The 26,384-nt window shown below is 38.9% G+C and overlaps 1 protein-coding gene across 6 annotated transcripts in view; it reads right to left on the bottom strand.

The window, feature by feature from the left end:
- Positions 1–26,384, bottom strand: part of RAVER2 (ribonucleoprotein, PTB binding 2) — a 157,870-nt gene that overhangs the window by 92,570 nt on the left and 38,916 nt on the right. For all 6 annotated transcript variants that reach the window (XM_066376485.1, XM_066376482.1, XM_066376484.1 and 3 more), the window contains exon 2: positions 955–1,021. In XM_066376485.1, coding sequence (XP_066232582.1) covers positions 955–1,021 — 67 coding nt within the window. The remainder of the gene's footprint in view (positions 1–954; positions 1,022–26,384) is intronic.

The following is a 26,384-nucleotide window of genomic DNA, read 5'->3' as shown; positions in this document are numbered from 1 at the left end:
CCTAACTTCAAAGAGGAACAGGGAAGAACTATCTTACCTCATGCCCAGAAGAAAAAGAACAAGAATCTGTGAACAGCTTTAAAGACTGCCACAAGATAATGGCAAATTACAGAAAGTAGTACCAAATTCCTAAGTGCTTGCCCCCAAGGTAAGGAGGGAGAGGAGGGATAAAATCAGAGACAGGTGGAAACTGGATTTCATCTTTATCTATAACGTTTCTATTTTTAATATTTTAAAATCATAAAAAATAAATGCAGAATTCCTAACCATACTATCAGAGATTTTTATTCAGTAGACCTATATTAGCATGTATGTGTGTGTATATATATATATTTTTAAAGACTAAAATAATATTAACATTAGAAAATACATTTTTATTAAACATTTGTTAATTTGGGAATGAATGTGTACATAGTAGTTATATCATCCTCTACACTTTCCCTTACTTTTTATCATCCCCAAAAGATGGTTTTAGACATTTATATATCATATGTAGACAAAGGTTATAATTTAGCTTAGTCTTTTAATATCACAAATATAAAATACCCAGAAAAATTAAACAATTTTCCCATTGCCAAGCTAAGGTCAGTTTGGTGAATACAGTTTATTCACCAAATCCAATAATAAATGATTAAAACTAAAGAACACGAAGCCTATAAAAAAAACGCATTACAACATTAAAACCTGTAACATTAAAACATTGTCATTGAAATTCATAAGGCTCTAGTAACACAATATTTAACTCATATGATTAAAATTTAGAATACTAATATTATCTTCAGAAAATAAATTTAATGAGAATATAAATTTAAGATTTACATGATTTAATGCTTCAGAATTTCAATAATTAGCTTAAGAATGAAAAAACACTAAGCCTTTTTATTATATAATGATTTTACATACATATATATAAACAATCAAAATGAAAGCAGATTCTTAGAACTAAAAGCTTACCTGTTCGCTTATTTCTGTCCACATAACAATACTTTAACTCATACTCTTGTAATAAATCATGAACTTCCTGAAAGAGATAAAACATGAATTCAATTAATACACAAAGTGGACTGTCCAGCTGTATTAGCCTACCACCATTACCCCCACCCACTCCCATGTAAAACAAAATCTTCCATGAATCTCCATTACTTGTTTAAATTAAGAGCACTCAAGGCCCATCAGACATGGCACCAACCTACCTCTCCACATGTATCTCCAGGACAACCCTTACACATTCCCATATTCCTGCTCAAATGACTGCTCAGTGCCTCATGAGTATACCATGCAGTCCTTACTCTGAATTTCTTTTTCTGGTAACACTTTAACTAGACATGGGACAAACATTACCACTGATGCTCCTAAACTTTACCTGAAATCACGTACATCCTTTGAAATCCCAATTCAAATATTCTTTTAGGAAGATTTTCCCAATTTTTTTCCACAGGACATGACCTCTCCCACATCTATGTTAACAATGGTCATACTTTATTTATGCCTCTCTTATAGAAAAATATTAAACATTTCTATTGTATACAGTACTAAGTTTTTAATAAGTAATAAACTTGCAGATGCTTGCAGTATCAGTATGAAGAATAAATACATGTAGAATACAAACTTAACTTAGAGATCCCCAGGTATGCAACAAGTAACCACCACCAAGATATGCTACATAGTTCAGTTTATTTCCCCAAGATGTTTATACTGGCCTTCTGGTTCATTATGCTTCTTTAATTAATCCAGTCTGAACTTATTTCCCTGAGCCTGGGGGCCTGCAAGAGTAGGTTCCTATTCCGAATCTTTCCTGTTAAATTGACAATACAATACTTGAGTATAGGACCTATATTTCATATATTTGAATATCACCTGTACTGCTTGGCATAAGGTAGGCACTCAAATATATATTAAAGTGAATCTAATTTAATGATTTTGACATTGAATTGATATTTGGTCTTGAAAAAATTTACTCATAAACCACAACAAAGGCAGTTATCATTTTTAAAACTATTTGGACTTCCACATAGGTGGACATTCTGATTCCATATTGGAGAGTTACAGCCAACTGTTTTATACTGCAAATAAATAAACTAAACATACACAATTGCTAGTAGGTTAAGATTACAATCTAAACTACTCAATTCAATAATAAAAATTCTATTATTAGCACTGCTGTAGATAACATTCATTTAGCTTGTAATAGGTACTAGAGCACTGAACTTATTGCTTTTAATAAAAATCAAAAAATCATAGCAGAGCAAATTTGAGTAACTTGTTGTAAAGCCAGGAGTCACAGCCACCTGGCCCATACAGGTTCGCATTTGATTCAGACAGACAGTAATGAAACAACGGAGCCAAGAACTGGTGAGCCATTATCTTTAATCCTAGCTTGCATTCAGCGGGCAAGAAATACACACATAGGAAAACACTTTTCTTTCCATTCAGGGCTCCCAAAGCCATTGACTCATCCAAGTTTCCTAGAATCAAATGTTTCTACCTCACCAGCCTTATTCACCTCTGTTCCCCATCTCCTTCTCTCTACACAAACTCACAAACTGGCTTCTCCTTCAGCACTCCGCCATCTTGGCTGCCTCTCAAGGAAGTCTCTGATAAAAAGCCACTTATCGCCTGGCCAAGAGGTGGCGCAGTGGATAGAGCGTCGGACTGGGATACAGAAGACCCAGGTTCGAGACCCCGAGGTCACCAGCTTGAGCGCGGGCTCATCTGGTTTGAGCAAAGCTCACCAGCTTGGACCCAAGGTCGCTGGCTTGAGCAAGTGGTTACTTGGTCTGCTGAGGGCCCACAGTCAAGGCACATATGAGAAAGCAATCAATGAACAACTAAGGTGTCACAATGAAAAACTGATGATCGATGCGTCTCATCTCTCTTCGTTCCTGTCTGTCTGTCCCTCTCTATCCCTCTCTCTGACTCTCTGTCTCTGTAAAAAAAAAAAAAAAAAAAGCCACTTATCTAAGGCATAAATGGGATGGGATTCCTCACAAGAATGCACCACCCTACATCATGCAACAGTCAAGGGTGTGGGGAAAAGCTTAGTTTTGAAAAGATCTTAGTATCAATATTAAAAGGGCGGGAAAGGCTGTCTTAAAACTAAACCTTAGGCCTGACTTGTGGTGGCGCAGTGGATAAAGCATTGACCTGGAACGCTGAGGTAGCCAGTTCAAAACCCTGGGCTTGCCCAATCAAGGCACATATGGAAGTTGATGCTTCCTGCTCCTCCCCCTCCTCTCTCTCCCCCCTTCTCTAAAATGAATAAATAAAATCTTTTAAAAAAACCCAAAAAGCAAAAAGCAAAAAAAAACAAACACTAAACCTTAGGCTATAATGACTTTGCTGGCTTACAGCCTGTCTCCCCACACCCAATGCAAACTATAAGCAAGCAAACATATATATCATATTTACAAACTTATTTGACTGACACTTGTCAATCATATACTTTTTTATAGTTTTATTTAGAAAATTAAACATGGCGACATTGATCAATAAGAGTACATAGGTTTCAGATAAACATTTCTATACCATTTGAACTGTTGATTACATTGTATATCCATTACCCAAAATCAAATCATCTTTCATCACCTTATATTTGTCCCTCTTTACACCCTTTCCCCTCACACCTCCCCAATGTTCCCACACCCCCCTCCCCAATAACCACTTCACTTGTATCTATGTCAATGAGTCTCAGTTTTATATCCCACCTTGTGTGAAATTATAGTTTTTAGCTTTCTCTGATTTACTTATTTCACTCAGTATAATGTTCTCAAAGTCCATCCATGTTGTCATAAATGGCACTATATCATCATTTCTTATGGCTGAGTAGTATTCCATTGTATATATAGATATTACCACATCTTCTTTATCCAGTCCTCTATCAAGGGACACTGGTGTTTCCATGTCTTGGCCGCTGTGAATAATGCTGCAATGAACATGGGGGTGCAAGTGTCCTCACGTACCAATGTTTTCGAGTTTTGGGGGTAGATACCCAGTAGAGGGATTGCTGGGTCATATGGTAGTTCTATTCTTAATTTTTTGAGGAACCACCATACTTTCTTCCATAATGGTTGTACTAAGTTGCATTCTCACCAGCAGTGAATGAGGGTTCCCTTTTCTCCTTTGTCTCTCCAACACTTGTTATTACCTGACTTATTGACAATAGCCCATCTAACAGGTGTGAGGTGGTATCTCATAGTAGTAGTTTTGATTTGCATTTCTTGAATAGCTAGTGAAGATGAGCATCTTTTCATATATCTGTTGGCCATTTGTATGTCCTTTTAGAAGAAGTGTCTGTTCAGGTCCTCTCTCCATTTCTTAATTGGATTATTTGCATGTTTCTTGCAAAAATTTGTGGCTTCTTTATATATTTTGGCTATTAACTCCTTATTGCAGCTGTTGTTTGCAAATATCATCTCCCATTTAGTTGGCTGCCTATTTGTTTTGTTGTCAGTTTCTTTTGCTGTGCAGAAGCTGTTTAGTTTGATATAGTCCCATTCATTTCTTTTTCCCTTTACTTCCCTTGCCTTTGGGGTCAAATTCATAAATTGTTCTCTACCGTCAAGGTCTATGAGCTTACTACCTATGTTTTCTTCTATGTAATTTCTTGTTTCAAATCTTATATTTAGGTCTTTGATTTGTTTTGAATAAATTTTTCTGCAGGGGGACAAACTTTAGTCAAGTTTCACTCTTTTGCGTGTGGCTTTCCAATTTTGTCAGCACCATTTATAGACAGGTTTTCTTTTCTCTACTGTTTGTTTTTTGGTCCTTTGTTGAAGATGACTTGTCCACATATACGTGGTTTTATTTCTGGGCTCTCAATTCTGTTCCATTGGTCTGTTAATCTGTTTTTTTCTGACAATACCATGCTGTTTTGATTATCGTGGCTCTATAGTATAATTTGAAGTCAGGTAGTGTGATACCTCCAGCTTCATTCTTTTTCCTCAGGGTTGCTTTGGTATTTGGTGTTCTTTATGATTCCATACAAACCTGGTAATTTTTTGTCCTATTTCTTTAAAAAAAAAAAAGACATTGGTATTTTAATGGGGATTACATTAAATTTGTATATTGTTTTGGGTAATGTGGCCATTTTAACTATGTTGATTCTTCCAATTCATAAACATGGAATATTTATCCATTTCATTGTCTTCTTAAATTTCTTTCAATAATGTTTTATAGTTTTCAGTATATAGGTCCTTCACATCCTTCATATTCCTTCTTAAGTTTAATCCTAGGTATTTTATTTCTTTATTTTGTTGCAATTGTAAAAGAAATTGTTTTTTTTAAGTTCATATTATGAAGTTTCATCATTAGCATACAGAAAAATAATAGACTTTTGCATAGTGATATTGTATCCTGCAAATTTACTGTATTGGTTTATTGTTCCTAGTAGTTTTTTGGTAGAGTCCTTGCGGTTTTCTATATACAGAATCATAGCACCTGCAAAAAGTATACCTTTACTTCTTTCCTGATATGGATACCTTTTATTTCTTTCTCTTGTCTGATTGTTCTTGCTAAAACTTCCAGAATCATGTTGAATAAGAGTGGAGTGAGAAGTTGTGTCTTGTTCCTGATTTTAGACAAAAAGCCTTCATTTTTTCACCATTTAGTATGATATTAGCTCGATGCTTTGTCATATATAGCCTTTATCATGTTGAGGTACTTTCCTTCTATTCCAATTTTATTGAGTGTTTTAAACATAAAGTGATTTTGTATCCTATCAAATGCCTTTTCTGCATCTATTGATAGGATCAAGATTTTTGTTCTTTGTCTTGTTGATATGGTTTATTATGTTGATCGATTTCCATATGTTGATTCATCCTTGTGCACCTGAAATGAGTCCCACTTGATCATGATGTATTATTTTTTTAATGTGCTGTTGTATCCAGTTTGCTAGTATGTTGTTTAGGATTACTGCATTTGAATTTATTAGAGATATTGGTCTGTAGTTTTCATTTGTTGTGTTGTCCTTGCCAGGTTTTGGTATGAGGGTTATATTGGTTTCATATAATGTGTTAGGAAATATGGTTTCTTCTATTTATTGGAAGACTTTAAGAAGGATAGGGACCAAATATTTTATGAATGTTTGGTAGTATTCACTGGTGTAGCCTTTTTGGTCCTAGACTTTTATTTTGGGGGAGGTTTTTGATAGTTGTTTCTATTTTCTCCCTGCTTATAGGTCTATTTAAGTTTTCTACTTTTTTGTGACTCAGTCTAGGAAGATTGCATAATTCTAGGAATTTATCCATTCTTCTAGGTTTTTTAATTTGGTGCCATATAGTTTTTCATAGTATTTTACAATGATCCTTTGTATATCTGGGATACCTGTGGTAATTTCTCTTCTTTCATTTGGATTTTGTTTATATGAATTCTTTCTCCTTTTTCCTTAGTGAGTTTAGCAAAAGGTTTGTTGATTTTATTGATCTTTTCAAAGAACCAGTCCTTTGTTGTATTAATTTTTTCTATTGTTTTTCTGTTCTCTATTTCACTTATTTCTGCTCTAATTTTTACTATTTCCTTTCTTCTGCTAACTTTGGGTTGTCTTTGTTCTTCTTTTTCTAGTTCATTAAGATGTAGTGTTTGGTTGTTTACCTGGAATCTCTCGTTTCTTGATATAAGTCTGTAATGATATAAACTTACGTCTTATTACTGCTTTCACTGCATCCCAGAAATTTTGATATGTCATGGTGTTGTTTTCATTTGTCTGTATATATCTTTTGATCTCTGCTTTTATATGTTCTTTGACTCAGTCATTTTTTAGAAGTATGTTGTTTAATTTACATATTTCTGTGGGTTTCTTTACTTCCTTTTTGTAGTTGAATTTTAATTTCAAAGCCTTATGGTCGAGAGAATATGCTGGGTATAATTTCAATCCTCCTGAATTTGTTGATGTTAGTTTTGTGGCCCAACATATGGTCTATCCTTGAGAATGTTCCATGCACACTGGAGAAGAATGTATAATCTAATGTTTGGGGATAAAATGTCCTGTAAATGTCTGTTATGTCCATTAGGTCCTGTGTGCTGTTTAAGGCCTATATATCTTTGTTGAATTTGTGTTTGGATGATCTATCTAAAGTCATCAATGATGTGCTGAAATCTCCAAGTCTCAATGTGTTTTTTGTCTGCTTTTATTTTTAGATCAATCAGTAGATGTCTTATAAATTTTGGTACTCCCTGGTTTAGTGCATATTTATCTATTAAGAAGTGTTGTATCTTCTTGATACAATATCCCCTTTATCATTATGAAATGTCCATCTTTTTCTCTGGTAACCTTTGTTGTCTTGAAGTAAGCATTGTCAGATATGGGTATGGCTACATCTGTTTTTCTTTGGATATTATTTTACTTGGAGAATCGTTTTTCAACCTTTCATTTTGAATCTACTTTCATCCTTGCAGCTTAGATGTGCCTCTTGAAGGCAGGATATGGTTGGGTTTTGCTCTTTGATCCAATCTGCTCCTCTGTGCCTCTTAAGCAGTAAGTTTAGTCCATTAACATTTAGATTAAGTATTGACACTTGAGGATTCCTTATACCCATTTTATGTTTTGTTTTCTGGTAGTCTGTGTCTTGTTTGATTCTTCTCTTTTTTGTTTCTGTCTGTTGTTTCTGTTTGGTGGTATTCCATACTTCTTTCCTTCATTTTTTTTTTAAGTTGTATGTTTCAACAGTGGCTTTTTCTTGGCTGGTTAACATTAGGTTAATAAGACATAAATGTTCTATGTACAAGATTTTTTTTAACTTATGAGCGCTTCTGCACTCCATCCTCTTTTGCTACTGCAGATCTTTATCCTCTCCCCTCTTACGGGGAGTCACAGATTATCCCTGTTTTTATTGTGACCTTGTTGGAGCTTTTACTTGTAGGTTTGATTTGTTCTGTTCTTTGTATCTGGTTGAATAACCCCCTTGAATATTTCCTGTAGTGGGGTTTTTCTGGTGATAGATTCCCTCAGCTTCTGTATGTCTATAAAAGTTTTTATATTTCATTCATATAACTTTAATGGATATAGTATTCTTGGATGGTAATTCCTCTCTTTCAGTAATTTGAATGTTTCGGTCCACTCTCCTCTGCTTGTAGAGTTTCTGTTGAGAAGTCTGATGATAACCAAATGGGCTTTCCTTTATATTTTATGTTCTTCTCCCTCGATGCCTTGAATATTCTTTGTCCAATTTTTTAATTGGTTTTTAACAATTTTATTACGATGTGCCTTGGAGTAGGTCTGTTTGAGTTGAGGTAATTAGGTGTTCTATTTGCTTCTTGGATTTGATGCGCTCTTTCCATAAGCTTGGGAAATTCTCAATTATTTGTTTGAATAGGCTCTTCATTCCCTCCCCCTCTCTTCTTCTGATATATACCCGTTGTTCTCATATTGCTCTTATAGATGAAGTCAGACAATTCTTGTAGAGCTCTCTCAGTTTTTTTAAAAATTCATGAGTCTCCTCTTCTCTCTGTAGCATCTCTAGTTGCCTCTCTTCAATGTCACTGATTCTTTCTTCTATCTGGCTTGTTCTATGAACTAAACTTGCTACCTCAGTCTTCAATTCATGTATTAAATACCTCCTTGGTGAGGTATTCATTTTGTTCATTAACTTGTTTTGTGAGCTCATTAAGTTGCTTATTGGTGTCTTTCTGCATCTCGTGGAGAATTTTCAGTACTTCAATTTTGAATGCTCTATCATTTAACTCCAGGGTTACTATGTGATTCAGTTTTTTTTCTGGAAGTTTTTCATATTCTCTCTGAACTACATCTCTGTCTTGTATAGCAATGGTATTCGACTTCTTCTTCCTTGTTATTTGAGAGTGGTATTGTTAAGAACTCTAACAAAAAGACAACTAAAATAGAAATAAAAAATTAAATTGAAAAAACTACAATAAAAATATAAAAAGTTTAAAAATTATGATAAGAAACACCACTGAAAAAAAGATTGAAAACAAATAAAAAAATTTAAAACAAAACACATACTAAATAATAATTTTATAAAATGAAATTAAAAGAGAAACAGAAAAAATAAGAAATAAAAAGAGAAAAAGGAAGAAAAAAAGGAAAAATAAAGTTTGGTTTTAAGAGGTTTCTTCCAGTAGGTGTCACTGTATTACAACTGTTAGCTCTGTGAAGTTCCTGGGCTGTTGTCCATGAGATGTTGCTGTTGCTACTATGTAGGCAGGGCCACAGTTGCACTGGTGGGTGGGTATATTGTGAGGGCCACTTCAGCTTTACACCTTTGGCTTTACGGCTTTATGGCTCTAGCAATGGTGGTCTCAGACTTCCAGGCACCCTCCCTACATCTCAGTGGACCCAGGAACCATATGCAAAGCACCTCTGTTCTTCAGGGGAGAGAGTGGCTCTAGAGAACTAGTTGTGTTGTTTTGCCATTCTGCGAGGTGAGGAAGGTGGGACCTGGGAGGGTAGGGGCCACACTGTAATCTTCTCTGCCTCTGCCATGTGTGGGCTGCAGACTGGCCGTGACCTTACACTCTGACCGCTTTGGTTTAGTTTCTCCCTCTCTGCCCTCCATCTCACTGCTCCTCCTGGCAGAAAGAGATCCAGTTACTCTGGGTTTCCCTCTCTGTTCCTTTCAGACAAAATCCAAACCGCCTGAGTTCCCCCCTCCCTATAGTACCACAGAAGGGAAAAAAACCCAGTCACTCCTGGTTTGTCTCCTCTCCAGAGCCCACTGCAAATGAGTTTTATCTTCCACCCGGCTTTTCAACCCATCCCATCTTTAGTTCATTTCAGTGTGTGGATCTTTCAGGCATGCATGTGAGCCCAGCTGGGGTTCCTTCACTGCATTATGGTTGTTCAATTTGTTTAAATTTCAAGGGGAGAGATCAGGAGTATTTCTCACACTGCCATTACTCTGATATCCAAAGTCATATACTCAATAACTTGCTGAGTGAAAATTCACCAATCAGTCTGGTTCCAGCGACCATACTCTTATCCCTTATGCCAGTGGTCCCCAACCTTTTTTGGGCCACGGACCGGTTTAATGTCAGAAAATATATATTTTCATGGACCGACCTTTAGGGTGGGACGGATAAGTGTATTAAGTGACCAAGACAAGCATCAAGAGTGAGTCTTCAATAAATGTAAAAGAGGGAATCTGGTCATTTTTAAAAAAAAACATCGTTCAGACTTAAATATAAATAAAATGGAAATAATGTAAGTTATTTATTCTTTCTCTGCAGACCAGTACCAAATGGCCCAAGGACCACTACTGGTCCGTGGCCCAGGGGTTGGGACCACTGCCTTATGCCATACTGCTTATTCCTTCAAGTATTAATTAAAAATAGTACACTACTACCAATAGCTACTAAAACAATATCACTAGTGCCTAATAAATAATCACATTGAAAATAAATAAAAGGACTGTTACAAATTAAGAAATATTTTCCCTCTTAACCCAGTGCAGGGCAGATAAGACTGGTAAGATAAGCAAAGTATAAAAACATAATGTTGGGCCTTTTGGCTCTCTGAGCAGTGCCATGGAGGTGGGCAAGAACAAGTGCCTTACAATCGGCGGCTAAAAAGAAAACAAAAAGAAACTAGTTGATCCATTTTCTAAGAAAGATTGGTATGATGTGACAACACTAGCTATGCTCAATATAAGAAATACTTAGGAAAAAAAAACTAGTTTTGGATACTCAAGCAACCAAAATCACATGATGATCTCAAGGGTCGTGTTTTTAAAGCGAGCCTAACTGATCTGCAGAATGATAAAATGGCATTTAGAAAAGTCAAGCTAATTACTGAGTATGTCAGGGCAGAAACTGCCTACCTAATTTCCATGGCATGGATCTTAACCATGACAAAATGTGCTCCATGGTCAAAAAATGGCAGACCATGACTGAAGCTCATTTTGATGTCAAGCCAACCAATAGTTATTTGCTCCATCTGTTGTGTAGGTTTTACTACAAAAATCATAACAATCAGATTTGAAAGAATTCTCATGCTAGGCATCAACAGAGCTGCCAAATCCAGAGGACAATGATGGAAAATCATGACTTGAGAGGTGCAAACCAATTACTTGAAAGGAGTGGTCAGTAAATTAATTCCAGATAGCATTGAAAAAGACAGAGAAAAGGCTTGTCAATTTATTTATTCACACCATTCTGTCTTTGTTAGTAAAGTCAAAACACTGAAGAAGCCCAAGTTTGCATGGAGAAAACTCATGGAGCTTCACGGTGAAGGTAGCAGTTCTGGAAAAGCTCCTGGGGATGAGACAGGTGCTCAAGTTGAATGAGCTGATGGATACAGCCCTCAGTCCAAGAATCTATGTAAAATCCAGACATTTAATGGTGACCAAAGAAACAAACAAAACAAAACAACAAAATTTGGAGGGGGAAATCCATAATGCTGAGTGACCAAAAAAAGATTATCATCTATGATAAGAAAAATAAAAATATAAAGTTGATAATTTAATATTTCTAATTAGTAAATCAATATTAGAAATGTTTTAAAATATATATACGTGCCCATTTTGTAAAATATTATTTGATAAGTTATATAGTAATATGATCAATATACAGATAGTTTATATATTACTATGGTATTTTTATCTTGTAATCTTTGATATTTTCTTGGACTTAAAAAAGCATACTGGGTAGGGGGAAATCCACAATGGCTGCAGAGTACGTGGAAGTTATACTCACCTCCTTCCAGTGCCAAATTAGATTTTCAACTAAATATATAGATCAATCAACCTGAATAATTAACTGAAGACCAGCTGAACATAAGTCATAAGCAAGGACTTATAGAAAAAGCCATAATGAGCCTGACCAGGCGGTGGTGCAGTGGTTAGAGCAAGCATCAGACTGGGATGCGGGAAGTCCCAGGTTCAAGACTTCGAGGTCGCCAGCTTGAGTGCAGGCTCATCTGGTTTGAGCAAGGCTCACCAGCTTGAGCCCAAGGTCGTTGGCTCGAGCAAGGAGTCACTCGGTCTGCTGTAGCCCCCTGGTCAAGGCACATATGAGAAATCAACCAATGAACAACTAAGGAGCCACAACAAAGAATTGATGTTTCTCATCTCTCTCCCTTCATGTCTGTCTGTCCCTATCTATCCCTCTCTCTGACTCTCTTTGTCTCTGCCGCAAAAGAAAAAAAGAAAAAGAAAAAGAAAAAGAAAGAAAAGAAAAAAGCCGCAATGAGACATAAGAAGGGCAGACACAGAGCAGGCTGGCCCCGTACCCACATGAATTGGTTGGGAATCCAGAAGGATATCTTAGCAACAAAGGTCTCCCCTGAGGTCCTCTCCAGGATCCCCAGCCCAGACCACCAGAGCAGGGAAGAGGAGTCCACATGGCTGTGAAAATCAGTGAGAATTCCATCCACCATGGAAAAACAGGAGTTGGCTAGAGTTGAGATAGGTTGATATTGTCCTTTAAGAGGGCCAGCACAGAAATTTTGTTTGCAACCACTCACCTAGGGCTCCAGTAGAGAGAAAGTGACTCAGAGCAAACTGGGGTGATAGAGAAGAACTGGGTTGCATGACCCTGAGGAGAGATCTGGAGGGTTGGCCCCCAAAATCCCTATCCCCCACCATCTACAGATGCCATCCTCCCTGGGTTGATCACTCCAATTCTTATAGCACCAGCCTGGGGAGTACACTAACCCAGTCCTCCAAATACTGGTGGCCCCATCCTGCCAAGCTCTCAGCCTGCAAAGAAATCTGCTGCAGCTTGGGCACAGTCTGTCCTGCCCTAGGAAACAATTAGAGAAATCCAATAGAACTCAGGAGTTGTAAGGGACTTGGACAAACACTGAGTTGTGTGGCTCTGAAGCAGGGACCACTGCTCCCTCCTGCATGCCACCAGTGCCATACACCAACAGGAGACCTGCTAACCCTGTCCTCCTCATTCCCAGTGGCCCTCCCCTGCCAAGCTTATGCCCTGCAGGAAACTCTGCTGGCTGTACCCAGACTAGAACTGTGGTACACTTTTCTTTGGAAACTCTTGTTGGAGTCTTGGACAGACATGATTAGACAAAGGGAGCAATTGACAGTAATACAGTTATAGTACGGGACTTTAACAACCCATTGACATCAATAGATAGATTTTTTTTCAGACAGAAAATCAACAAGGATATGGCAGCCTTAAAAAACACTCTAGGCAAGATAGATTTAATTGATATTTTCAGAGCATTTCACCCCAAAGCAGCAGAAAATACATTCTTCTAAAGTGCACATGGAACATTCTCTAGAATAGATCACGTGTTAGGACACAAAACAAGTCTCAATAAATTCAAGAATATTGAAATAGGTGCTCTCCCTTCTGGGAGCCACCCATGCCTGTCTCTTCCGAACTTTCTTCTCTTCTTTCCCTCCAGAAGTATATTTCCTAAGTTTTAAGAGTACCCATCAGACTTGCAACCATGGGACCAAAAGGAAATGGTAGCTTGTCCCAGGTTGACCCCCTGAACCAGTCTCCAAGGTCCCCTTTTCTCTGACTTCCCAGAGAGCCAAAACAGCCCTGCCTAGGCTTATTTCTTTCCTATAATATTTCTAGAGAGCCAATGCAGCCCATCTAATTTCTCTCCTGTTGCTTCTTCTTCTATCCTAAATACTTCCTTACTTCACTGTCCCCAACTTTAATAAATGTACTCCTAAAAATTAAAAAATATATATTGAATTAATACCAAGCATTTTCTATGACCACAATGGCATGAAACTAGAAATCAACTACAAGAAAAAAACTGAAAAACACAAACACATGGAGGCTAAATGACATGTTACTAAACAATGAATGAGAAAACAATGAGATCAAGGAAGAAATCAAAAGTCACCTTGAAACAATAAAAAGTGAAAACAGGCCCTGGCCGTTTGGCTCAGTGGTAGAGCGTCGGACTGGCGTGCGGGGGACCCGGGTCCGATTCCCGGCCAGGGCACATAGGAGAAGCGCCCATTTGCTTCTCCACCCCCCCTCCTTCCTCTCTGTCTCTCTCTTCCCCCCCCCCCCCGCAGCCAAGGCTCCATCGGAGCAAAGATGGCCCGGGCGCTGGGGATGGCTCCTTGGCCTCTGCCCCAGGTGCTAGAGTGGCTCTGGTTGTGGCAGAGCATCACCCCCTGGTGGGCAGAGCGTCGCCCCTGGTGGGCGTGCCGGGTGGATCATGGTCGGGCGCATGCAGGAGTCTGTCTGACTGTCTCTCCCCGTTTCCAGCTTCAGAAAAATACAAAAAAAAAAAAAGTGAAAACAAAACAACACAAGAATCTATAGGACACAGCAAAAGCAGTCATAAGAGGGAAATTCATAGCAATATCAGACTATCTCAAGAAGCAAGAAAAATCTCCCATACATAATCAATTCTTACACCTAAAGGAAATAGAAAACACACACATACACAAAGCCCAAAGTAAACAGAAGGGAAATAATAAAGGTCAGAGTGAAAATAAATAAAATAACGAGTCTAAAAATACAATACAGAAGATCAGTGAAACCAAGAGCTGGTTCTTTGAAAAAAGAAACAAAACTGATACACCTTTAACCAGACTTATTAACAAAATATAGAAAACACAAATAAATAAAATCAGAAATAAAAGAGAAGTAGCAACTGGTACCACATAAAGACAAAGAGTTGTAAGAGCATATTACAAAGAACTATATACCCACAAATTGGACAATTTAAAATAAATGAATAAATTCCTAGAAACAAAAAGTTTTGCAAAACTGAATCAAGAAGAAACCAAAATTCTTTATTTTTATTTTTATTTTTCTAAAGTTGGAAACGGGGAGGCAATCAGATAGACTCCCACATGCGCCTGACTGGGATCCACCTGGCATGCCCACCAGAGGGCGATGCTCTGCCCATCTGGGGTGTTGCTCTGTCGTAACCAGAGCCATTCCAGCGCCTGAGGCAGAGGCCATGGAGCCATCCTCAGTGCCCGGGCCAACTTTGCTCCAATGGAGCCTTGGCTGCGGGAGGGGAAGAGAGAGACAGAGAGGAAGGAGAGGGGGAGGGGTGGAGAAGCAGATAGGCGCTTCTCCTGTGTGCCCTGGCCGGGAATCGAACCCGGGACTCCTGCACGCCAGGCCGACGCTCTACCACTGAGCCAACCAGCCAGGACCGAAACCAAAATTCTTAACAAACTGATTACAGCTAATGAAATGGGAGCAGTAATCAAAAAACTCCCAGCCAAACAAAAGTCCTGGACCGAATGGCTTTAAAGGTGAATTTTACCAAACATTCAAAGAAGAACACCTGTCCTTCTTAAACTATTCCAAAATATTTGAGGAGGTAAGACTTTCAAGCTTATTTTCCTGATTATAAAATCAGATAAAGACACTACAAATAAAGAAAGGCCAGTATCTCTGATGAGCATAGATGCTAAAATCCTGAACAAAATAAGAGTGAACCAGACCCAACAATACATTAAAAAGATAATACACCAGCCCTGGCCGGTTGGCTCAGCGGTAGAGCGTCGGCCTAGCGTGCGGAGGACCAGGGTTCGATTCCCGGCCAGGGCACACAGGAGAAGCGCCCATTTGCTTCTCCACCCCTCCGCTGAGCTTTCCTCTCTGTCTCTCTCTTCCCCTCCCGCAGCCAAGGCTCCATTGGAGCAAAGATGGCCCGGACGCTGGGGATGGCTCTGTGGCCTCTGCCTCAGGCACTAGAGTGGCTCTGGTCGCAACACGGCGACGCCCAGGATGGGCAGAGCATCGCCCCCTGGTGGGTGTGCCGGGTGGATCCCGGTCGGGCACATGCGGGAGTCTGTCTGACTGTCTCTCCCTGTTTCCAGCTTCAGAAAAATGAAAAAAAAAAAAAAAGATAATACACCATAATTTACTCTGGGTATACAAGGTTGGTACAATATCCACATATCAATTAAGGTGATACAGCACATAAACAAAATAAAGGATAAGAATCATAATATCTTATCAATAGACGCAGAAAAAGCATTTGACAAAATCCAGTACCCTTTTGATAGAAACTCTTTGCAAAGTGGGAATAGAGGGAACATATCTCAATGTAATAAAGACGATATATGACAAACCCACAGCCAACATCATAAATCAATGGGCAAACACTAAAAGTGTTTTTCTTAAGATTAGGAACAAGACAGGGATATCCATTTTCACCATTCTTATTCAACATAGTACTGGAGATCCTAGCCCCAGCAATCAGATATCCAAATTGGAAAGTAAGAAGTAAAATTGTCATTATTTGCAAATGACATAATACTGTATATAGAGAACCCTCAAGATTCCACCACAAAACGACCAAAACTGATAAATAAATTCAGTAAAGAAGCAGGATACAAAATATCCAGAAATCAGTTGCATTTTTATACACCACTAATAAATTATCAAAAGAACGAAGAAGACCCTGGCCAACTGGCTCAGTGGTAGAGCATCAACCTGGTGTGTGGAAGTCCCAGGTTCAATTCCTAGTCAGGGCACAAAGGAAAGGCAACCATCTGTTTCTCCTTCCTCTCCCCTTTTTGTCTCTCTCTTCCACTCCCACAGCCATGACTTGATTGATTTGAACATGTTGATCCCAGGTGCTGAGGATGGCTCCCTGGAGCCTCCTCCTCAGGTGCTAAAAATAGCTCAGTTGCAAGCATCAGCCCCAGACAGGGGTTGCTGGGTAGATCCCCATTAGGAAGCATGTGGAAGTCTGTCTCACTACCTCCCCTCCTCTCACGTAAAAACAAAACAAAACAAAGAAAAACCCATATATATATGAAAACAATCCCATTCACAACTGCTTCAAAAATAATAAAATATGGCCCTGACCTGTTGGTTCAGTGGTACAGTGTCAGTCTAGTGTATGGCTGTCCCAGGTTCAATTCCCAGTCAAGGCACACAGGAGAAGCACCCATCTGCTTCTCCACTCCTACCCCTCTCACTTCATTCTCTCTTCTCCTCCCCTCCTGCAGCCAAGGCTCGATTAAAGTAAGTTGACCCCAGGCACTGAGGATGGCTCCATGGCCTCCACCTCAGATACTAAAATGGCTCTAATTGCAATGGAGCAAGGACCCCAGGTGGGCAGAGCATCGCACTCTAGTGGGCTTACCAGGTGGATCCTGGTCAGGGCGCATAAGGAATTGTCTTTGCCTCCCCATCTCTCACTAAAATAATAATAATAATAAAAATATGTAATAATAAATTTAATCAAGGATGCAAAAGACCTGTACTCGGAAAATTTATATAAAAGACTGAAGAAAGAAATAGAGTAAGATATACTAAGTGGAAGCATACACCACATTCATGTATAGAAAGAATTAACATCATTAAAAAGTTCATACTATTCAAAGCAATCTCTAAATTCAACAAAATTCCTATAAAGGTGTATTTCACAGAAATAGATCAAATATTCCAAAAATGTGTATGGAACCAGAAAAGTCCCCAAACAGCCTGAGTGATCTTGAGAAAGAGGACCAAAGTTGGAGATACCTGCTACATGATTTCAAACTATACTACAAGTCTAGAGTAATCAAAATGGCATGGTATTGACATAAAAACAGACATATAGATCAGTGGAACAGAATAGAAAACCAAGAAATAAACCCATGTTACCATGTTATATGGTCAATTAATATTTGACAAAGGAGGCTCTTAAGACCATACAGTGGAATAAAAACAGTGCACTCAATAAATGGTGCTGGTGCCTGACCAGGCCAGTGGCGCGGTGGATAGAGCATAGGACTGGGATGCAGACGACCCAGGTTCGAGACCCCAAGGTTGCCAGATTGAGCGCGAGTTCATCTGGTTTGAGTAAAGCTCACCAGCTTGGACCCAAGGTCGCTGGCTTGAGCAAGGGGTAACTCGGTCTGCTGAAGGCCCACGGTCAAGGCACATATGAGAAAGAAATCAATGAACAATTAAGGTGCTGCAATGCGCAACAAAAAACTAATGATTGATGCTTCTCATCTCTCTCCGTTCCTGTCTGTCTGTCCTTATCTATCCCTCTGACTCTCACTCTGTATCTGTAAAATAAAAATAAAAATAAAAAAATAAATGGTGCTAATAAAATCGAACAGATGCAAAAAAAAAAAAAAAAAAAAGTAACCAGACCACCTTCTTATACTATATACAAGAATAAGCTCAAAATGGATTAAAGACTTTAAATTTTTTAAAAACTTTAGAAAATAGAGTGACGTCAGAGAAATGGCGCCATGAGGAGCGTGACTGACAAATCTCCCCAAAATTTCAACAAGTTCATCAACCAGAGACAGAAAAATCTATCCTTGGAGTGTCCGGGAGTTCCACACACTAAAGGTGAAGGTAGGATCGAGCGAAAAATTGACTAAATATATAATCAACCCTGAAGGAAATAAGTCAGACAAAAATACACTCTGCCTTCCTCACTAACCTGAGCAAAGGCTGCTTTCACTTGGAACTGAGAGTGGGGGGGGGGGGTAAGGGTGTGGAGGTAGCTAGACTGCGGCACAGACGTTCGTTCAAGCTGAGGAAAGAGTGTGCCTGTGGTGAATCAGCCCACACGAGCAAACAGCAGCAGCCCGCACACCACGAGCAGCAGCTGCCAGCGGCATGCAGGGAGTGCGCCAAAGCGAACTTCCCTACAACCAAGCTTCTCTAGGCAGGCGGGGCGCCTCACCCAGCCATTCAAGCTAACAATCAAGCGCCGTGGGAGGGGTGCGCGGAAAGCTTGCAGTCCCTTCTGTAGCAGATCGGCGGATCCAATTGTTGAAATTAGCTTAACCCACAGTCTGCTCACCTCCCAACTGACCTACGTGGCTCTAATTAACAAGATCTCTCTCAGTTCAGCGATCTAAGACAAGAGGCGTGATATCTTTTAGTGCCTCTTGCTAAAGGGGTGGAGGCAACTTCTGACTGGCAGAGCTTTCATACTCAGGGATATACACTAAAAAGAGGGACTTGGCAGATGTTAAGACCTCCTGTACTGCAGGCAGCGACTAGGGCATCTTCTTCCCAGCCAAAACAGGTTACAAAGTGCAGAAAGCCTGGGGAGAATGTTCCCACAGAGTGCTAGGCTACTAAACAGGCCTGGAGGCTCATAGAAAGTCACCTTGAGAGCAACTTGCTCCCAGCCCCGCCTGATTACGCTGGCGGCTCTGACCGCAAGAGCCTTACCCAGAGCCCTGCATTGAGTGGGGATAGAGTGGGGATTTGCCAGCTCTTTGAGCCTCTTACTCCCCAGGCAGAGGCAGCGACAGCCTCATAGCTGGATCAACAGGCTGCTAATTCAGGAAGGAGAGACTAGGAGAGAGACTCCAGGATAACGGCCTCTCTCATTGTCGGAGCCTACAAACACTTGACTACCAACAAGACTAAAGCCTAATATATGACATCGCTGTAGAGCAGCGGTTCTCAACCTGTGGATTGCGACCCCAGCGGGGTCGCCTAAAGCCATCGGAAAATACATAATGCATATCAGGTATTTACATTCCGAATCATAACTGTAGCAAAATTAGTTATGAAGTAGCCACCAAAATTATTTTTTGGTTTGGGGTCATTGCAACATGAGGAACTGTACTGTAGGGTCACGGCATTAGAAAGGTTGAGAACCACTGCTGTAGAGTCTCATCAACTGCAAATCTCTACGTAAGTGTGCCACAGGGGCAGAGCCTGGGGTACAGAGTCACCGACCAGGAAGAGGGAGAGGAAAGAAAAAGGAAGAAGAAGTTAACCTCTCAAAATCAAGAAAAATCTACAGCCCTGGCCGGTTGGCTCAGCGGTAGAGCGTCGGCCTAGCGTGCGGAGAACCCGGGTTCGATTCCCGGCCAGGGCACACAGGAGAAGCGCCCATTTGCTTCTCCACCCCTCCGCCGCACTTTCCTCTCTGTCTCTCTCTTCCCCTCCCGCAGCCAAGGCTCCATTGGAGCAAAGATGGCCCGGGCGCTGGGGATGGCTCTGTGGCCTCTGCCCCAGGCGCTAGAGTGGCTCTGGTCGCAATATGGCGACGCCCAGGATGGGCAGAGCATCGCCCCCTGGTGGGCAGAGCGTCGCCCCATGGTGGGCGTGCCGGGTGGATCCCGGTCGGGCGCATGCGGGAGTCTGTCTGACTGTCTCTCCCCGTTTCCAGCTTCAGAAAAATGAAGAAAAAAAAAAAAAAAATGAAAAAAAAAAAAAAAAAAAGAAAAATCTACAGACTTTATAACTTGTTCCACTATTTTTTTGTTTCTTTCATCTTCTTGCCTTTATTATTATTTCTATTTCCTTCACTTTGGTCCTTTTATTCTCGGCCTGTCTTATTCTTTCCTCCTCTTGAACTACACTACCCATAAGTGTTATATTTTATTTTTATTTTTCCTTACTCTCCATGAGGGTTACACTCCAAAACCCTTAACTCTATCTCTCCCTCTCTTTTTGTTTTTATTTTTCTTCTTTTCCTTTTCCCCGTTTTCTTATTTCTCCCTCTCTATTAGTTTCTTCTTTTCTCCTTTTAGTTTTCCTCTCATTCAATCCTCAATCACGAACAAATTATTTAATTTGAAACTCAAGTTTTGTTTTTTGGTGGCATTTTGGGTGCTTTTTATTTCACTTTTTAACTTATTAGCATTCCTCCCAATCCAGGATCTCCGTTCTATTTAGCTTTTGCTCCACTTAATACAATAGTTATTTTTCCTTTTTCCATTTTCCCTATTATCCCTCTCATTATATCTCTTAGTCGACCATCACTTACAAGGAAATCATCTTATACTTGACCCAAATTTTTTCCTTTTTTGCATTTTGTGGGTCCCTACTTCCTTTTTTGCCCCTTGAACACTTCCCCCCAACTCAGGCCCTCCGTGAAAGGCAGTTTTTGGTCCATTTAGCATAATACAATTCACAGTTCATCACGATATTTTCCTAAGGAGGAGGGGAGAGGAGGGGTAGAGAAGAAAAAAAGGGGGGGGGATAATAAATTATTATTGGGTTTTTCTGTGGGGTTTTTTCCCAATTTTTTTCATTTTTTTACTTTTTTTTTTTACTTTTTATTCTTTATTAATTCTCATTAGTGCTATCAACAAGACCACCCTCAGATGCCATTAAGAAAAAAGAAATCGAATATCATGGATACAAAAGACAGAGAAGTAGCACAGATAGATGTGGAAAAATCTATGGAGAAAAAATTTAATATACTGGAAATCTTGGAGCTAAATGACAGAGAATTTAAAGTAGAAATCCTAAAAACACTCAGAGATATACAAGAAAACACAGAAAGGCAATTTAGGGAGCTCAGAAAACAACTCAACAAACACAAAGAATATATTACAAGGAAATTGAAACTATAAGAACAAATCAAACAGAGATTAAAAACTCAATTCATGAACTAAAAAACGAGGTAACAAGCTTAGCTAATAGAACAGGCCAGATAGAAGGTAGAATTAGTGACACAGAAGACAAGCAACTTCAGGCACAACAGAGAGAAGAAGAGAGAGACTCAAAAATTTAAAAAAATGAGAAAGCCCTACCAGAATTGTCTGACTCCATCAAAAAGAATAACATAAGAATAATAGGTATATCAGAGGGAGAAGAGAGAGAAAATGGAATGGAGAATATATTCAAACAAATAATAGACGAGAACTTCCCAAGCCTGTGGAAAGAACTAAAGCCTCAAATTCAAGAAGCAAACAGAACACCGAGTTTTCTTAACCACAACAAACCTACTCCAAGGCACATCATAATGAAAATGGAACAAACCGACAACAAAGAAAAAATTCTCAAGGCAGCCAGGGAAAAGAATAATACAACATATAAAGGAAGGCCCATTAGATTATCATCATATTTCTCAGCAGAAACTCTACAGGCTAGAAGAGAGTGGACCCCAATATTTAAAGCCCTGAAAGAGAGGAACTTTCAGCCAAGAATACTATACCCATCAAAGCTATCCTTCAAATACAAAGGAGAAATAAACATTCATAAATACAGAAAAGATGAGGGAATTTATCATCAGAAAACCCCCACTCAAGGAAATACTAAAGGGGGTTTTACAACCAGATTCAAAGAACAAAACAAAACAAAACCACAAGTAAAAGCTCGACCAAGAACACAATAAAACCAAATTTAAACTGTGACAACAAAAAAAAAGGGGGAGAGGACGGAGATTAACAGTAGCAAAGGATGATGAAGTGCAGAAACACTCATAAGATAGGGTCCTACAATGAATATGGTAGGTACCCTTTTCATTACTTAATAGTAACCACCCTTGAAAAAACCACCACAGCCTGACCAGGTGGTGGCGCAGTGGATAGAGCGTCGGACTGGGATGCGGAAGGACCCAGGTTCGAGACCCCGAGGTCGCCAGCTTGAGCGGCGGGCTCATCTGGCTTGAGCAAAGAGCTCACCACCTTAGACCCAAGGTCGCTGGCTCCAGCAGGGGGTTACTCGGTCTGCTGAAGGCCCGTGGTCAAGGCATATGTGAGAAAGCAATCAATGAACAACTAAGAAGTCGCAACGCGCAAGGAGAAACTAATGATTGATGCTTCTCATCTCTCTCTCCGTTCCTGTCTGTCTGTCCCTGTCTATCTCTGCCTCTGTAAAAAAAAAAAAAAAAAAAAAAAAAGAAAAAACCACCACAGAAGCACTACTTAAAAAAGGTAGCAACAGAGGAAAGAAGTATGGAATACAAACAAACAAAAACAAATGATAGAAAAACAAAAGAGAAGAATCAAACAAGATACAAAACTAACAGAAAGCAATTTATAAAATAGCAATAGGAAACCTACAAGTGTCAATAATTACACTAAATGTAAATGGATTGAACTCACCAATAAAAAGACACAGAGTAGCAGAATGGATTAAAAAAGAAAATCCAACTGTATGCTGCCTACAATAAACACATCTAAGCAACAAGGATAAAAACAAATTTAAAGTGAAAGGCTGGAAAATAATACTCCAAGCAAGTAACATCCAAAAAAAGCAGGTGTAACAATACTCATATCTAATAATGCTGACTACAAGACAGAAAAAGTACTCAAGAGACAAAAATGGTCATTTCATAATGATTAAGGGGACACTGAATCAAGAAGACATAACAGGCCCTGGCCGGTTGGCTCAGTGGTAGAGCGTTGGCCTGGCGTGCAGGAGTCCCAGGTTTGATTCCCAGCCAGGGCACACAGGAGAAGCGCCCATCTGCTTCTCCACCCCTCCCCCTCTCCTTCCTCTCTGTCTCTCTCTTCCCCTCACGCAGCTGAGGCTCCATTGGAGCAAGGATAGCCCGGACGCTGAGGATGGCTCTGTGGCCTCTGCCTCAGGCACTAGAATGGCTCTGCATGCAACAGAGCAACGCCCCAGAGGGGCAGAGCATCGCCCCCTGGTGGGCATGTCAGGTGGATCCTCGTCGGGCGCATGTTGGAGTCTGCTGACTGCCTCCCCGTTTCCAGCTTCGGAAAAATGAAGAAAAAAAAAAGATTAAAAAAAAAAAAAAGACATAACAATCTTTAATATATATATGCACCAAACCAAGGAGCACCAAAATATATAAGACAGCTACTTATTGACCTAAAAAAAAAACTGACAAAAATATTAAATACAATCATACTTGGACACCTCAATACACCACTGATGGCTCTAGATCGGTCATCCAAACAGAGAATCAATAAAGATATACTGGCCTTAAATTAAACACTAGAGCACCTGAATAGGATAGACAATTACAGGACACTTCATCCCAAAGCAAAAGAGTATACATTTTTTTCTAGTGTACATGGAATTTTCTCAAGAATTGACCATATGTTGGGCCACAAAAATAACATCAGCAAACTCAGAAAAACTGAAATTCTACCAAGGATATTTTCTGATCATAAAGCCTTGAAACTAGAATTCAACTGCATTAAAGAGGAAAAAAACCCCACAAAAATGTGGAAACTAAACAACATACTTTTAAAAAATGAGTGGGTCAAAGAAAAAATAAGCGCAGAGATCAAAAGATATATACAGACAAATGAAAATGACAATACGACATATCAGAATCTCTGGGATGCAGCAAAAGCAGTAATAAGAGGAAAGCTCATATCACTTCAGGCCTATATGAACAAACAAGAGAGAGCCCAAGTGAACCACTTAACTTCCCACCTTAAGGAACTAGAAAAAGAAGAACAAAGACAACCCAAAACCAGCTGAAGAAAGGAGATAATAAAAATCAGAGCAGAAATAAATGAAATAGAGAACAGAAAAACTATAGAGAAAATTAATAAAACAAGGAGCTGGTTCTTTGAAAAGATCAACAAAATTGACAAACCCTTGGCAAGACTCACCAAGGAAAAAAGAGAAAGGTTCATATAAACAAAATCTGAAATGAAAGAGGAGAAATCACCACAGCCATCATAGATATACAAAAAATTATTGTAGAATACTACGAAAAACTATGTGCCACCAAATTCAACAATCTAGAAGAAATGGATAAATTCCTAGAACAATACAACCTTCCTAGACTGAGTCATGAAGAAGCAGAAAGCCTAAACAGACCAATTAGCAGGGAGGAGATAGAAAAAACTATTAAAAACCTCCCCAAAAATAAAAGTCCAGGCCCAGACAGTTATACTAGTGAATTCTATCAAACATTCAAAGAAGACTTGGTTCCTATTCTACTCAAAGTCTTTCAAAAAATTGAAGAAGAAGCAATACTTCCAAACACATTTTATGAGGCCAACATAACCCTCATACCAAAACCTGGCAAGGACGACACAAAAAAAAGAAAACTACAGACCAATATCTCTAATGAATACAGATGCTAAAATACTAAACAAAATACTGGCAAATCAAATACAACAACATATTAAAAAAATAATACGTCATGATCAAGTGGGATTCATCCCAGAATCTCAAGGATGGTTCAACATACGTAAAACGGTTAACGTAACACACCATATCAACAAAACAAAGAACATAAACCACATGATCTTATCAATAGGTGCAGAAAAGGCATTCGATAAAACACAACACAACTTTATGTTTAAGACACTCAACAAAATAGGTATAGAAGGAAAATATCTCAACATGATAAAGGTCATGTATGATAAACCATCAGCCAACATCATAGTAAATGGCATAAAACTGAGGACTTTCCACCTTAAATCAGGAACAAGACAGGGTTGTCCACTCTCTCCACTCTTATTTATCGTGGTGCTAGAAGTTCTGGCCAGAGCAATCAGACAAGAGAAAGAAATAAAAGGCATCCATATTGGAAAAGAAGAAGTAAAGGTATCACTTTTTGCAGATGATATGATCCTATACATCGAAAACCCCAAAGACTACACAAAAAGATTACTAGAAACAATAAACCAATACAGTAAGGTCGCAGGATACAAAATTAACATACAAAAGTCCATAGCCTTTCTATATGCCAACAATGAAATATTAGAAAACAAACTCAAAAAGTAATCCCCTTCACGATTGCAACAAAAAAATAAAATATCTAGGAATAAACATAACAAAGAATGTAAAGGACCAACATAACGAAAACTACAAAGCATTGTTAAAGGAAATCAAAAAAGATACAATGAGATGGAAAAATATTCCTTGTTCTTGGATAGGAAGAATAAATATAATCAAAACAGACATATTACCCAAAGCAATTTATAAATTTAATGCAATTCCCATCAAAATTCCTATGACATTTTTAAAGAAACAAAACAAAAAAATCATCAGATTTATATGGAACTATAAAATACTCCGAATAGCCAAAGCAATTCTAAGGAAAAAGAATGAAGCTGGGGGCATTACAATACCTGACTTCAAACTATATTATAGGGCCACGACAATCAAAACAGCATGGTATTGGCAGAAAAATAGACACTCAGACCAATGGAACAGAATAGAAAGTCCAGAAATAAAACCACATATATATGGTCAAATAATTTTCGATAAAGGGGCTAACAACCCACAATGGAGAAAAGAAAGCCTCTTCAACAAATGGTGTTGGGAAAACTGGAAAGCCACATACAAAAGAATGAAACTCAACTACAGTTTGTCCCCTTGTACTAAAATTAATTCAAAATGGATCAAAGACCTAAATATAAGACCTGAAACAATTAAGTACATAGAAGAAGACATAGGTACTAAACTCATGGACCTGGGTTTTAAAGAGCATTATATGAATTTGACTCCAAAGGCAAGAGAAGTGAAGGCAAAGATAAATGAATGGGACCACATCAGACTAAAAAGTTTTTGCTCAGCAAGAGAAACTGACAACAAAATAAACAGATAACCAACTAAATGGGAAATGATATTTTCAAACAACACCTCAGATAAGGGCCTTATATCCAAAATATACAGAGAACTCATAAAACTCAACAAGAAACAAACAAACAATCCAATAAAAAAAAATGGGAAGAGGACATGAACAGACACTTCTCCCAGGAAGAAATACAAATGGCCAACAGATACATGAAAAGATGCTCATCTTCATTAGTTATTAGAGAAATGCAAATCAAAACTACAATGAGATACCACCTCACACCTGTTAGATTAGGTATTATCAACAAGACAGG

Source organism: Saccopteryx leptura, chromosome 3 (genome assembly GCF_036850995.1).
Source record: "Saccopteryx leptura isolate mSacLep1 chromosome 3, mSacLep1_pri_phased_curated, whole genome shotgun sequence".
In the NCBI taxonomy this organism is placed as follows: Eukaryota; Metazoa; Chordata; class Mammalia; order Chiroptera; family Emballonuridae; genus Saccopteryx; species Saccopteryx leptura.
Note: the sequence above shows the minus strand (reverse complement) of the source record. Positions and strands in the feature narration are given on the sequence as shown.